Source organism: Myotis lucifugus, unplaced genomic scaffold (genome assembly GCF_000147115.1).
Source record: "Myotis lucifugus unplaced genomic scaffold, Myoluc2.0 scaffold_15, whole genome shotgun sequence".
In the NCBI taxonomy this organism is placed as follows: Eukaryota; Metazoa; Chordata; class Mammalia; order Chiroptera; family Vespertilionidae; genus Myotis; species Myotis lucifugus.
In genome coordinates this window covers 3,478,027-3,492,282 of record NW_005871063.1, presented here as the reverse complement: position 1 = coordinate 3,492,282, position 14,256 = coordinate 3,478,027, and the positions used below count along the sequence as shown (strand labels likewise).

The 14,256-nt window shown below is 35.9% G+C and overlaps 1 protein-coding gene across 4 annotated transcripts in view; it reads left to right on the top strand.

Moving 5' to 3' along the window:
- Positions 1–14,256, top strand: part of SGCE (sarcoglycan epsilon) — a 67,239-nt gene that overhangs the window by 41,959 nt on the left and 11,024 nt on the right. For 2 of the 4 annotated variants that reach the window (XM_006084973.2, XM_006084968.3), the window contains 4 exons: positions 5,791–5,953; positions 8,480–8,691; positions 9,633–9,659; positions 10,408–10,596. In XM_006084973.2, coding sequence (XP_006085035.1) covers positions 5,791–5,953; positions 8,480–8,691; positions 9,633–9,659; positions 10,408–10,596 — 591 coding nt within the window. The remainder of the gene's footprint in view (positions 1–5,790; positions 5,954–8,479; positions 8,692–9,632; positions 9,660–10,407; positions 10,597–14,256) is intronic. The other 2 variants (XM_023750728.1, XM_023750729.1) reach the window with 1 other exon arrangement.

Sequence of the window (14,256 nt, the reverse complement as noted above, 5' to 3'; positions counted from 1 at the left end):
TTTTAAAAATTACTGTCTATGTTCACAGTCCATTAGGGTGCAGACAGTAGTCAGAACATTAAACCAAAGTGTGGTACATGCTACCGTTGAGGCTGTCATAACGAAGAGTGCTCCGCCCACGTCGGGCGGATGCCTAAAAAGGGTCCAGAGAGGAGGTGAACTGGAGCCTGGCCCGAGTTTACAATGTGAGTACAAATCAGCCTGCTCAAAAAACGAGGAGGGGGGATTCTAGGCGAGGGAACGGCTTGGGCCCTTAGGGAGAACGCGTGGTGGATTTGGAAATGGAGAGTAGGGGTCCAAAAGTGATAGTTACCAAGGAGGCAAGCCCAGGCCACCTAAGGCCTTGTGCACCAGGAAAAGGTGTGCGGCTTTTATCCTGAAGCATTAGGGACCTTTGCAGAAAATGGCTGATATTAAAGTTTTCGTTTTAGCAGGTGGGCGTGCTAAGCCTACCACATGAAAGAACAGAGCAGACCCACACGTCTCCTTTCTGCCAACAGGAGGCCCCAGGAAGCCAGAAAGGCCTGGGCCTGTGTGCCCGTTGCCTCTTCTGAGAATCCATTCCTTCTCCAGGGGGAGGACTGAGCAAGCAGTGGGACTAGACTCTAGAAGTGTCCTTTATTTTGTTTCTATTCTGTATTAGATCATTTATTTAGTTTTATGGTGATTGATTGATTGCAGATATGGACAGAACAAAGAAGTGGGTAGGGGACAGAGGAAGGAATCGAGGTGCATGGAAGAGCTCAGGAGTGCCCGGGCGATGTGTTATTTATGTAGACACATTCTACTCGAAACTGTCCTTATCTCCCATCTACACAAAATAAAGTATAAAATACGTTCAGTCCTTGGACAGTTAGGTAGAAAGTACAATCATTAGACCCATTTATCTGGCTATTGCTGAAAAAGGCAGACTTTTAACTTACATTTTTTACCCGTTTCTCATTTCTTCACATTGTCTGTGTAAATGCCTCAGCAAATGCGTTTTCCCTCAAGGGAAATTGAGTTGCTCAAATTGGAAGACGAAAAACCTTCATAAGGAACAAGTTCTATCTTGTGTTTACCGATTCCTGAGATCAGATCTGAGGAACCATGTTTTGATAACACTGCTTGAGAGCCTTGTCCTTGATAATGTTATATCTTTACACACATATGAATGTTTGGAAATAGATTGCTAAAATCATAAAGGTAAAAATCATCCTCATAAAAAATTCTAATTTCTATATATCAAAAAGCCAGCTGAAAGGAAAACAAGAGCTTATGAAAATGTAATTTTAGTGTGAATAGATAGAGTTATTGTTATACATAGCCTCGTGCAACATTACTTTTTAAAACCAACATGTTGAAACTTACTGGTTCTACAAAAGAAACACAATATATATACACATTATTTTTTACCTACAAGGCAATTCCAATATCTACTTTTCTTGAACATATTATTTATAGCCTATTTGCATTTTATTTATTAACTGATTTCCCAGCTTTATTGAGATATAATTTAACATGTTATATAAGTTAAGGTGTACAACATAATGACTCTATGTATATATACTGATAAAGTGAAATGATCACCACAGTAAGTTTAGTTACTATCCATCACCACATATAGCTACACACTTTTTTTCTTGCGATAAGAATTTTAAAGATTTACTCTCTTAGCAACTGTCAACTCTTCTACTGCTTGTGTTTTTAAACTGGCAAGATGCTTTTCATTCAGGTATTTATTCTGCAAATAGGCTCCCTGAGGACAGCGAAAAAGGCTGGGTTCAAGGAGAACTAATAAGGGACTGTTGCTCCATCCCCTGTGGAAAGTGATGGTGACTAGAGCTAGAGTTGTAGCAGTGGGAAGGCACAAAGTGGACAGGCGTGTATGAGAGTTCTTTCAGGGTGAATGTCAGAGACTGATGATGGATTGAATATGTGGGAAGAAGGACAGGACTCAAAGATGATGGTGCTTGAGCATCTGGCCATGCCAATCACCGAGAGAGAAGAAGAGAGAAGGAGGAACAGGTGGAGGTCGGGTGGGGTGGGGTGATGATGAGCTCAGTTCGGAACGTATTAAGTTTGTGAAGCTTATGGATCATCCCAGTACAGATGAAAGTAATTTGGCAGTATGTATCAACTGTCATAAAAGTGTTTCCACTTCTAGGCATCTCTTCCAAGATAGTAACATTAAAGAGTATGCACAGAGATAGTCTTTGCGATATTATTTATAACATCAAAAAATTGGAAGCAACTTACATGTCCAACTCTGAAATAATTGCTGAATAAATCATGTGCACTTAAAAATTATATTGCCTTACATCTATAATTACAAAGACTGTACAATAGGGAAAATGTTTATGATGCATTAAGTGAAAAAAGATACAAAATTATATTTTAGAGACAATTGTAATTAGGTTAAATATATGCATTTGAAAAATATGCTGCATAGTAAATTGGAAAATGAAAATAGCTATCTTGGTAATATTAATTCTGTCCTTATATCCCAAGTTTTATGTAATGTTTTGTGTTGCTTTTTAATTTGAGAAAAAAATAAACTTTTCACAGCACCAAAAACATATGTTTATGCCCACTTATATTATCTTGAAGTGAATTAATTTAAAAATTATTAATTATAAATGCAAATCAGTGTCATGTTAAAGCAAAAGGACCGTTGTAAGAAATATTCATTTTAGTTCTGTATGTACAAATATATTTCACAATATCAAGGGAAAATATGGTCTTTGCTAGGCAATTAATAAGGAAGCTTACAAGTAATTTGTTTTAAATGAACTATGTTTAAGTCTTTATTGTGAAAGTCTTACATATGTCCCCTTCTTTTCCCCATTGACCCCTTCTGGCCAGCCCCCACCCCAGGCCTTCACCAAACTATTGTCTGTGTCCATGGGTTATGCATGTATGTATACCTGTTCTTTGGTCGATCTCTTCCCACCCATCCGCTCACCCCCGCCTTCCCTCTGAGATTCAACAGTCTGTTCCATGCTTCTATGAACTATGTTGAGATTCACTGATCATCTACATACTTTACCAATGGTTTCTCACATATACGTTTTTTCTCAATTTTTCATTTTATCTTCAGTTTCTGTATAGTATATACTATTTGCCTCCCAAAGGCATCATGGTTTTTGTTTAATGTTCTTTTAAAAGAATTTTCAGTTCAAATGTACAATTCACATAAGTATAACCAAATGAGCTTATGTAATCGTACTCTGGGGCACAGTCATCAACTCAGGGTGTGACTTCATATTTACATTGACATAGCTTTGAATTTTTGTGCTGTACTTTATTTATTTTTTTAACTTTAAAAGTAATGTTATTTTTTCTTTTTACAAAAATAATACATGCTAATTATAGAAAATCCATGGGGAAAAGAGCATACAAGCAATAAGCAAATACAAATTATCTACCCCTCAAAGATAATTGTGCTGCACTTTAATTTTTTAAAATAAAAGCTTTATTCAGATATAATTCACATATCATACAATTCACCTATTTAAAGTATATAACTCAATGGTTTTTAGTTTATTTCCAAAGTTGTACAATCATTACCAGAGTCCATTTTAGAACATTTTCATCATTCCAACAACCCCCTCCCACATCCATTTAGCAGTCACTTACCACCACACCCTCCAGCCCCAGGCAACCACTACTCACTTGCTATCTCTCTAATTTTCCGTATTCTGGACATTTCATATGGATGGAATTTGTGACTTTTTTTTTTTTTACTTAGGATACTGTTTTAAAGGTTTATCCACAATGTAGCATGTATCAGCACTTCATTCTTTTTTTTTTTTTTGGCTAATATTCTAATGTATAAATATTCTATCTTTTATCCATTCAGTTGATGAGCATTTGTATTGTTTTCAGTTTTTGACTTTTAGGAACAATGCTCTCTAAACACCCATGTACAAATTTGTGTAGAAACATATTTTCATTTCACTTAGGAGTGGAATTGCTGGTCACACAGTAACTCTGTATTTAAACTTTTGAGTCATTGCTAGGCTGTTTTCCAAACCAGTTGCACTGCTTTACATTCCCATCAGCAGACTAGGAGAGTTCAGTTTCTTCATATCTTCACCAACACTTCGTATTATCTGTCTTTTTTATTAGAATGGGTGTGAAGTGGTGTCTCTTTGTGGTTTTGGTTTCTCTTTTGCTAATGGCTAATGATGTTGAGCATCTTTTCATGCTCTTATTGGACATTTGTATATTTTCTTTGAGGAAATTTCTATTTAGATTCTTTATCATTTTAAATTGGATTTGAGTTGTAAGTCCTTTATGAATTGGGAGTGCAAGTTCCCTTATTAGATCTATGATATGCAAATTGTTTCTCCCATTTCATGGGTTTCCTTTTCATTTTCTTAAAATGTGTCCTTTGAAGCACAAAGTTTTTAATTTTGATAAGTCCAATTTATCTATTCTTTCAATTATTGCTGGAACTTTTGGTGTCATATCTAAGAAACCATTGCCTAATCCAAGGTCATGACAATTTATGCTTGTTTCTTTCCAGAATTTAATAGTTTTAATTCCTGCATTTATGTCTTTAATCTATTTAGAGTTACTTTTTATATGGTGTGAGGTAGGGGTCCGACTTCATTATTTCACATGTGGAAATCTGATTGTCCCAGCATCATATGTTGTAAAGACTATTATTTCCCCCATTGAATTGTCATGGCACCTGTGACAAATTTTAGTTTACTAAATGTAAGGTTTATTTCTGGACTTTAATTCTGTTCCATTGATCTACATGTCTATCCTATGCTAGTACCACATGGTCTTGATAATTGTTGCTTTGAAATTGGTAATTGTGAGTCTTTCAACTTTTTCTTTCAAGATTTTTCTTCTGTGGGTGGCTATTTTGGGTCCCTTGAATTTCCATATGGATTTTAGGATCAGTTTGTCAATTTCTGCAAGGAAGTCAGCTGAATTTTACTGGGTTTACTTCATAAGTACCTATAATATTGTCACTAGGAAAGTAATTAATATTTAATTTAGAGTAATTTCCTGCTTTTCTCTTTTCTTTTGAAAGACCTATATGATATTTCTATTTTCTCAAGCTGCTCTAGGATTATTTAAATGCTAATATTGTGAGTCACCTATTGGTCAGTTAAGTAGAATTGTTTTCCCTAATTGCCAAGATACACACCAAGAAAATAAATTTCACATGCCTAGTTTGTGTTTAACAAGCAATAGTTTTATCTTATATTACCCTCTTAGATAAAACTTTGAGAGATCATGTAATGAGAGATCTAACAGTAGGGCTCCATGAAGTGGAAAGGCGGACTGGACTCTTGGGTAAATAGCTAATACTTCCTAAAGCTCCATTACCTCCAGGGGTGTAATTTCACAATCTTATTAAAATGCTTCAAGGGAAGATATATTACTAATAATTATTTATTATTTTAGCAATTCCATTATTTTCTAAACAATTTATTTAAGAATAGTTTTTAAATGTAAGTAATCTACCAACCATCGTAACCAGAATAGGGACACATCATTATTTTGAATTAAAATAAGCAGGATGAAAAACTTTTAAAGAAATTAAAATAGAATTGAAAGAGTGTCTGGTGCACCAAAGTACTCTGTAAATATGGGTTGAATAAAGGAAAGGATGAAAGGAAACCCCTACATGAATCACTGCCTTTAAAACCCAGGTCCCTACCTTGGGATGGCTCTCGATAATCCCTCAATTCAAAGGGGTAAATCCTGCTTTCAGGGTAGATTGTTTTTTTTCCCCCCAGTGTTTTCAATTTTCTTAAAGGATAACCTGAGAGTTTCACATTTTTGCAGCGTGTATGTCATGGTTGGTGCAGATGTCCCGTTCTCTTCTTGTTTACGAGAAGTGGAAAACCCACAGAATCAATTGAGATGCAGTCAAGAAATGGAGCCTGTAATCACCTGTGATAAAAAATTTCGTTCTCAATTTTACATTGACTGGTGCAAAATTTCGCTGGTGAGTTTTAATGCTGTTTTGGGTTTTGCAAATGTAATTAGAAGTGATTCGCCAGGAAGATAACATTTGACTAAAACCTGAATTGCTTTTAGGAACAAATCCTGGGTTTACTTTGTTAACCAAAATTGCCTTCTCCTGCCTTGAAGTAGTTGGCAAGCTCATTGACAACGTATCCATTTCGGAAAGTATCTCCACTTTTGTTCTCAGTCTACCCTTGATTAGTTGCTGGGCTGGATTAGCTTGGCAGGTGGTCTAAATGCTCACCCTGGACATGCAGGTGGCTGCTACATCAGGATAAATTATGGAGTCAGTGTGGCATGTGTAGAAAGTCTCAACTATGCCCCCACGACCCCAGTCTGGAAGGAGAGATCAGAGTACAAGAATAAGTCTGAAAAGAAAGCAATATTGTGCTATAATTCAGTGTCCTAGAAACTCACATTATAGGGGAAGTTCAAGGGATAAGGAAAACAATTCCAAGTGAGGAAAGTTAGAATTTTACCCACAGCCCCATAAATATAAAATACTTCTTTCTAAACAACTTCTTAAGTGAGCACACTAAAAGAGTTAGGAAAATGTGGGTATGGTTTCATATATATGTAAGATACATATATAGAATGTCTTATATAAAATTTATATTTTTTTGATCCTGCTTCTTTGGAAAAGGAAAAGTTGTTTGGCTTCTTTAGTGACCTTTAGATTTAACTTCTGTCAACTCTTGGTGCTCAGTGGTGACTGAATTTGAAGTTGACATCTGAACAAAGTTATTGGCACATAAACACTGTCACTGCGTGTCTTAGAGAACCAAATACAGGCAACTTTCCTGGATCCAGGAGGGGAGAACATCTTACGTTGTAGCACTTACACCTGGGGCCCTTGGCCAGGGCCTCTTCTTTTTATGTCGCTTGTGTCTTAGGAAAGTGACGTTCTTTCTCTGCCTGCTTAAATCAAGGATGGTGTGGTTTGTGTGTTATAGATAAGTGTTGAATTTACAAAGCCCCGTATTTCAGTCATGGTGCTCATCATACAAGGGTACGGAAGACGGAGTGGCTGCATTCATAATTTAAGTGCATGCCCCCAACCAGAATCAGTAGACAGAAAGCGGGCTCTAACAGGGCCATTTTCCTTGTGCTGTGCTGCAAAAGGTTTATGTTTAGGAACATTATCTAATTTCTAAAGGTTTAAAAGTGACGTGCTTTGAAGCTTTTAATGTTTGTGGTAAGACTTTTTAAATACAAAGGTTGTGTTACATCTTACCACAGAAGACTTCAGGAGGTTTAATTGAAAGAATCAATGAATAAGCAGAATAAATGAAATATAAAAGAAATGAAAAATTAGCCTAAATTTTACCCCCCAAAAAGTAAGCCTCGCTCGGCCAGTCTGGCGTGGTTGAGTGTCATCCCATGAACCAAGAGGTCCCTGGTTCCGTTCCCGGTACGGGCACATGCCCAGGTTGCGGGGTTGACCTCCAGTAAGGGGCGTGCAAGAGGCAGTCGATCCATGTCTCTTTCTCATAGATATTTCTATCTCTCCATCCCTCTCCCTTCCTCTCTCTCTAAAATCAATTAAAAAAAACATTTTTGTTTTAAAAGTAAGCCTAAGGTCAAGTTTGACAACGAGCCTGCTACTGTCTAGGATTAAAAAAGGAAATCCATCAGTTATTTAATTCTCACTCTGAAAGGAGGCAAAGCATGAATTCCTTGGCAGGAAATAAAGTTTTTACAAGCACTGTATTGTTAACAAAATTCTTCAAGTGGAGTTTTTTGGAAGAGGATACTGAAAAATGCCACAAATAATTCTTCCCAACCTTTTTGTGGCAGGGAGGGGAGCAAATGTAGTAACAAATTTCACATGGCTAGTTTGTAGTGGTTTAAAGAAGCCCTTGACATAATTAAATGCGACTCAGTGAAAGCAGGCCCATTAATGTGGAGGTAAATGAACAGACCACCAATGTGCATTTTTTGATTCTGGGATAGAATTTAGTAAAACGATTGCGTTGGGTGGGTTACGTGTACCTTAGACTACCTTTGCAAAAAGCTATTTCTGTCAACTGGATGCCAGAAAGATCAAGGTGTAATCATTGAGAAATTGCCTCTCATTTTGTTTCTTTTCTCTTTTGCTAACCATGGAAACCATACCCACATACCTGGTTATCAGCAAGCTTATGGTTTGTTAACATCTGCACTAGAGGTTTGTCATTAGGAAATTAGAAAATTACATAGTAGTGTGATGGACACAAGTACATATACGCATATGTATGTATGTATGTATGTATATATATATATTTATGTATGTATAGTTAATGAGAAGGACATGGAAAGTAGGCCAACATAAAGCCTTCAATGTATTACTTTTATTCATTACTTCTTCCCAGCTCCCCTAAAAAATTGCAAGTTCAAGGTGATAATGCAATTAGAAAAGACTGCTTTGTAGATATTTGTCAAAAGAATGTTTGGTATGTCTAGATCTTAAAATCTCATAATGTTTGCAGCTATTAATTTGACTTGTAATTGTCTTCTTTTGTATCAGGTTGATAAAACAAAGCAAGTGTCCACCTTTCAGGAAGTGATTCGCGGAGAGGGGATTTTACCTGATGGTGGAGAGTACAAACCCCCTTCCGATTCTTTGAAAAGCAGAGACTATTACACGGATTTCCTAATTACATTGGCTGTGCCCTCGGCAGTAGCATTGGTCCTTTTTCTAATACTTGCTTATATCATGTGCTGCCAACGGGAAGGCGTGTGAGTACTTTAAAGACTAATAAAAAATTATAGAGCCTACTAGGGTAACAACATATAAGATTCCATTAAAAGCCAAGTTTCATTTAATTCATAAAACACTTTATAAATGAATTGAAGTTATGTTCAAGTCAAACTATAGTACTTTATCCCTTTAAAAATGAATTAAAATAGTTTGGAGTCTAATAAATCAAATTAGGGGATATAATTACTTTATTCACAAATTATTAAGGCTAGATGTAAATTCATGCTGGCAAAAACAGTCCCAACAATAATGGAGGCTGCATATTTTGGTTATAGAAACCACCTTTGTATAATCAGAGACTTAGGAATCTATTGCCATGGTAATTGCACTTTAACTAAATCGTCTTAGTTTTATCAGGAATGATGGTCAACATTCTTCTTGAAATTGTTCTATTATTAAACAGGGTGACAATCTAAATGTTTAAATATATATACATATATATATATATAAACGTAAAGAGTAAATTAATGAAAATAAGGCTATAATTTGAGTAATGAGTATTCAGTTCATGAATAGTTAGTACTTTCAGAACACCTGTGCCAATTAAAATAATCTCCCGAGATTATTGGGAAGTCAGGGTAACAAGGCCAAGGATAAAAGCATTAACAAAGCAGCAAGTAACAAACTTCCATTTTCACATGTAGCCTGATTTCATCATGTCATACAATTTATTTCCAAGAGCTTGATTCTAATCTCCTTTTTTTTTTTTCATGTTTCTGTATGTTTCTCATCAGTATTCCATCTTTGTGTGTGTACTCATCCAAGTAACTTCATGACCCTGGTGGCAAATGCTGCCTGGTGGCATTTAATAGTAACAGTGTCAGCATTTCCACGTCATGCAAGATCCCATGAGCATATAGTCTTAATGTTCCAAATATCAATGCTATTATTTAATTCATAAATTTTGTTTTGTTTCTAGGGAAAAGAGAAACATGCAAACACCAGAGTAAGTGTCTTCTTTCCTGTTATTTTCTGTATCATTTTTTTTTCACTTCTCAGTTGCTCATCATGCTTCTTACATGTGTGTCATGCTTTTTTTCCCCATTCATCATCTTTCATAGTTTATTTCATAAATGTGAAAGCTGCTTTCTAAATAGAGATATTTAGGAGGGGTAGAAACTAAAAATTTTAAAAAAGGTTTTGAAAACTAAGATTATTTAGATAAAAACTAAACCTAAAATATTTCAGATTCAGAATATTAACTTGCCATTGGTATTATGTGATTTCCCAATCTGCATTCCTATAAAGCAGACAACAGATGAAAAGACCTTTCATACACGTTTTCCTGAATCTACAGTAATAACCTACCATAAATGAAATTTCTGTGAGTATTTATAGATGCCCCATCAGAAGCAACAATATAAAAGCTCTGGTAGTTTAATCTTAACTGTAGATAGTTTAACCTTAAATAGACTGCTAGCTTGTTACTTAGGGCTGTAACATTAACACAGTGCTTTATAGCTTAGTTTAATGAAAGACACATTTAATTAAAAATTAATATATAATTTTCAATTTTGCTGTTAAAAATATCTGAAATGTATCTTTTTCAGAGATAATTCGTAGAAAGCCCAAAGTGCAATAATGTCCTCCTCTTTTAAAAGTAAAAAAAAAATCAAAATTTTTTTTCAAATTGATGACCCATTGAGATAATATCTGATGTTAAATATATGTTGTTTTATTTCTTTTTGACCTAGCATCCAACTGGTCCATCATAGTGCTATTCAGAAATCTACCAAAGAACTTCGTGACATGTCCAAGAATAGAGAGATAGCCTGGCCCCTGTCAACGCTTCCTGTGTTCCACCCTGTGACAGGGGAAATCATACCTCCTCTCCACGCAGACAGCTATGAGAGCACTAACATGCCATTGATGCAAACACAGCAGTAAGTATCCACTTGGCACAGTGATTATTCATATGCATGAATGTGTCTAGTTAATGTCTGTAAAGACCAGAGCTTTTCATTATTGGAGCATTTGTTTGTTGGTTTGTTTGTTTGTAACAAAGAGAAAATACCAAAGGTCATGGATAGTGTAGATCCCAGCCCCACTGTGCTGACCCAGATTAATAGAATTACTTTCAGGGAATGCTTTCTTTTTTCTTCAAGAGGAATAATCCGAACAAGGTGACATTTACCTTAATATTTAAGAAATTGACACGGCTAATAAACTAACATTAAGTTTGTTCAGAGATGAGTTAATTGTGAAAAGCGAGGCATATCCTAAAGCATGACAAATTATTTTTTAGCGCTATTGTTAGAATTATTTGGTTCTGTTAACCTATTACTTTAATGTTGTTATCACAGACTGATTTAATCTAAATTGTTTTTTTGTGATCTGCTTGTATATCAGAACAAGTAGTTCCAATTTTGGCTAAAAACACAGCGTATTAGTGCAAACCTTCTCTGTTGTGTTAGAACTGTGGTCAGAAAGCCTGGACAGATGGGTATGGCGTAGAACGAGTGAGGAAATTACCCCGTTGCTCTTTAGAGCACCGTGTGACATGCCTAGATCAATTTTGATATAAGTGAATTGTAGGTAAAACTGTCATTTATTTTTAAGAACGTGGCTTTTTTTTCCCTTTTTTTAACCATATGTTAAAAAGGGTTAAATTCAATTTCCCCAAGGAAGTAACAAGTTTGATTTTGAGGTCCTTCTCTTTTTCTTCTTCTTCTTCTTTTTTTTTTGTAAATAGAATGGATATACAGAAAAGTTCTCCTTCCACACATATACATAAACCTTAGGATATGATATGAAAGTAACTTCTTACTGGTTAAAGATTTATCTGGAGAATGGTGCTGCATGCAGACATTTTCCCATTGTGATGGTTATTTTGTAACCACATAAACTGCATTGGATAACTTAAAGATTAAATAGTAATTACTATGAGTGGTATAGACAGTCAGACTGAATACATTTGTCCAAAAATACTTTATAAATCTAAAAGTATTGTATTTTTCTGAATTCTTCTATGATCATTTACTTAGTGTTGAATAGGCCAAGGTGTGTATCTGCACGTGTGCATGAACAACTGACTCACGTCCTGTTAACAGTGGGGAAAATCGTGTGATTTAAAAGTTTGAGTTTTGGAAACGTTAATATTCTATCAGGAATGTAAATAGTAGAGTCTTTCAAAGTTGGGTTGTACTGAATGGAGGGGATGGATTTCTGTGTTATCTGTAGGTTGGTGAGTCATCACAGAACCCACTTTACTAGGATTAGATACTAATGAGAAAATTTTAGTAATATTGTGATAGTGTACAATTTAACAAACTCTCCTGCATTTTTTTAGGTGAAAATTATGACAGCCTTATCACTCATTTTCAAAATGAAAAGAATTCTTTAAGGCTACCATTTCTTATATTCTTTACCCAAGAGTGCTAGTAAAATCTACATTAATAAAAGACAAAGATGCTAATTAACCATACCTTCACTACGCCCATCAGCCAATCAGAAGAATATGCAAATTAACCCAACAAAGATGGCCGTTAAATTTGCATACTGCAGGCGGGGTGGGACGGTGCGAGCCGCCGCCCGCCCCGCCGCCATCTGGGCCTCCTGTGTGCGACCCAGGGCAGCACGAGCCGTCGCCCGCCCAGCCGCCATCCATGCCTCCTGTGGATAAGCCAGCAGGTGGTTATCCCCCGAGGGGTCCCAGACTACAAGAGGGCATAGGCTGGGCTGAGGGACCCCCCCTGAGTGCACAAATTTTTGTGCAACGGGCCTCTAGTGTTTATATATTCTAAAAACCGAAATGATCAAATACACCTGAGGGAGAGATTTGTGTTTAGTTTTTTAAATCAGAAGAGTTCTCAGAGCCTTTAATGTCTTGATATGCTTAAGACTCCATGGGGAAAGGTCAGAAGATGGAACTCTTTAAAGAAGACAGTTTGGGAGATGCTTCTATTGACAATATAACAATAATATCAAATTTTAGAATAGAGAACTATTGGGGATGAGTAGGGGAACTTGAATATGTTTGTAAAAAGCTGGTGAAATTTAAGGGAGGGGAAAGGTTGTACTATTTTTTTTTAGATATCCTTTCTAACCAGAGAATAAGAATAGTTCCTTAAAAATGATTTTGATTTCTTTTGATTAGGATTTTGCAATGTTTCTACTTATATACAAGCAAAATAAAATTTTCTATCTAGTTTACAACTAAGTGGATCTTCCTGGTCTCTCTATAACTCCATAAAGACTGTCATTATGTTGATCAGATCTCTTTATCTATAAATGCAATAGGTTATTTTATTGAACTTGCAGCAATTTGAACCTATATGTACTTTTAAGTCCAGAAAATATTCATATTATTCAGGGTTCTGTTAATGGCAGCACTCCATTAACTAGTACTTCTGTATAAGTACGGTACATAGGTAATTGATGATGTTCACAATGATTACTCTGAGACACTGCGAGGTCATCAAGTGCATCTGACTCATCAGAGGGAAATTAAATTACAGTCTGTGTAGTTTCAGTGTTGAATGTATATTATCTTTCTTTTTTTCTTGGAAATGGATAAAATGTGCATGGTCTCTATGGTAACTCCCTATAAGCTAGAATATGTGATTAACCTCATTTTCCAACCAAGCCAGATAATAAGAAATTTATTGTATCAGGTCCATCACAGCTGTCCTTTATGCAAATTCATCTTTTACCCCTTACCTTAAAAGCATAGCCCTGTCTCCAAAGTTCTGTTGTGGTACCAAGTACACGCATATATAAATATTTTGGTCATTTGAATCTAACTGAATTCTAAACATTAAAATGAGATATTTGATAAGGAATTACAGTACTTGATAATTGAGTATATGCGTGGATTATGCTGCCTGGTATTTATTAAATTAACCCTTCCTAAAAGAGCATGCATTTCATCTTCACATATTCGTATTAACTGTGTCTATCCCTCATAAATAAGTTGTCTAGCTACTGGATTTTGTGTTTATTCTTCAGACTCACTACCAGAAATATTCAAGCATAGGGTGTGGCTTCTAGGCAAGACTCAAGAACATTTAAACGCTGCATAAAAACTTATTTGGGTCTTTTAAACAAGTTAGTCCATGAGGTATAGAGAACTCTATAACAGTGTGCAATGAGGAGCTGACACAGTTTCTTATCAATTATACAGTTATGTTTTATTGTTTGGTGTGTGTGGATTCTTTTTTGTTTTCTTTCTTCCTCTCTTTTTCTTTCTTTCTTTCGTTCTCTTTCTCCTTCCTTCCTTCCTTCCTTCCTTCCATCCATCCATCCTTACTTCCCTCCAGCCGTCCTTCAATTAGCCGGGAGCTGACTAACGATACTTCCTCCTTTCTATTCGTTCTTATCAAGTTTACCAACGGTCTGTCGCTGAATCGGTCCACCATGCGTTCTCTAGAACCCCCCCCACGTGTACGCGACAAAGCACTCTAAAGAGATTTACAGTAAAATTACATCCTGCTTTCAGTTTTGCCACTTTTACTTTCTGAAGTGTCTCTACCCTCTCTCTCCGCTCCGTCGAGCAGAGATCGGATATATGGGTTAAAGATTTAACAAACACTTCCTAGCTTGTC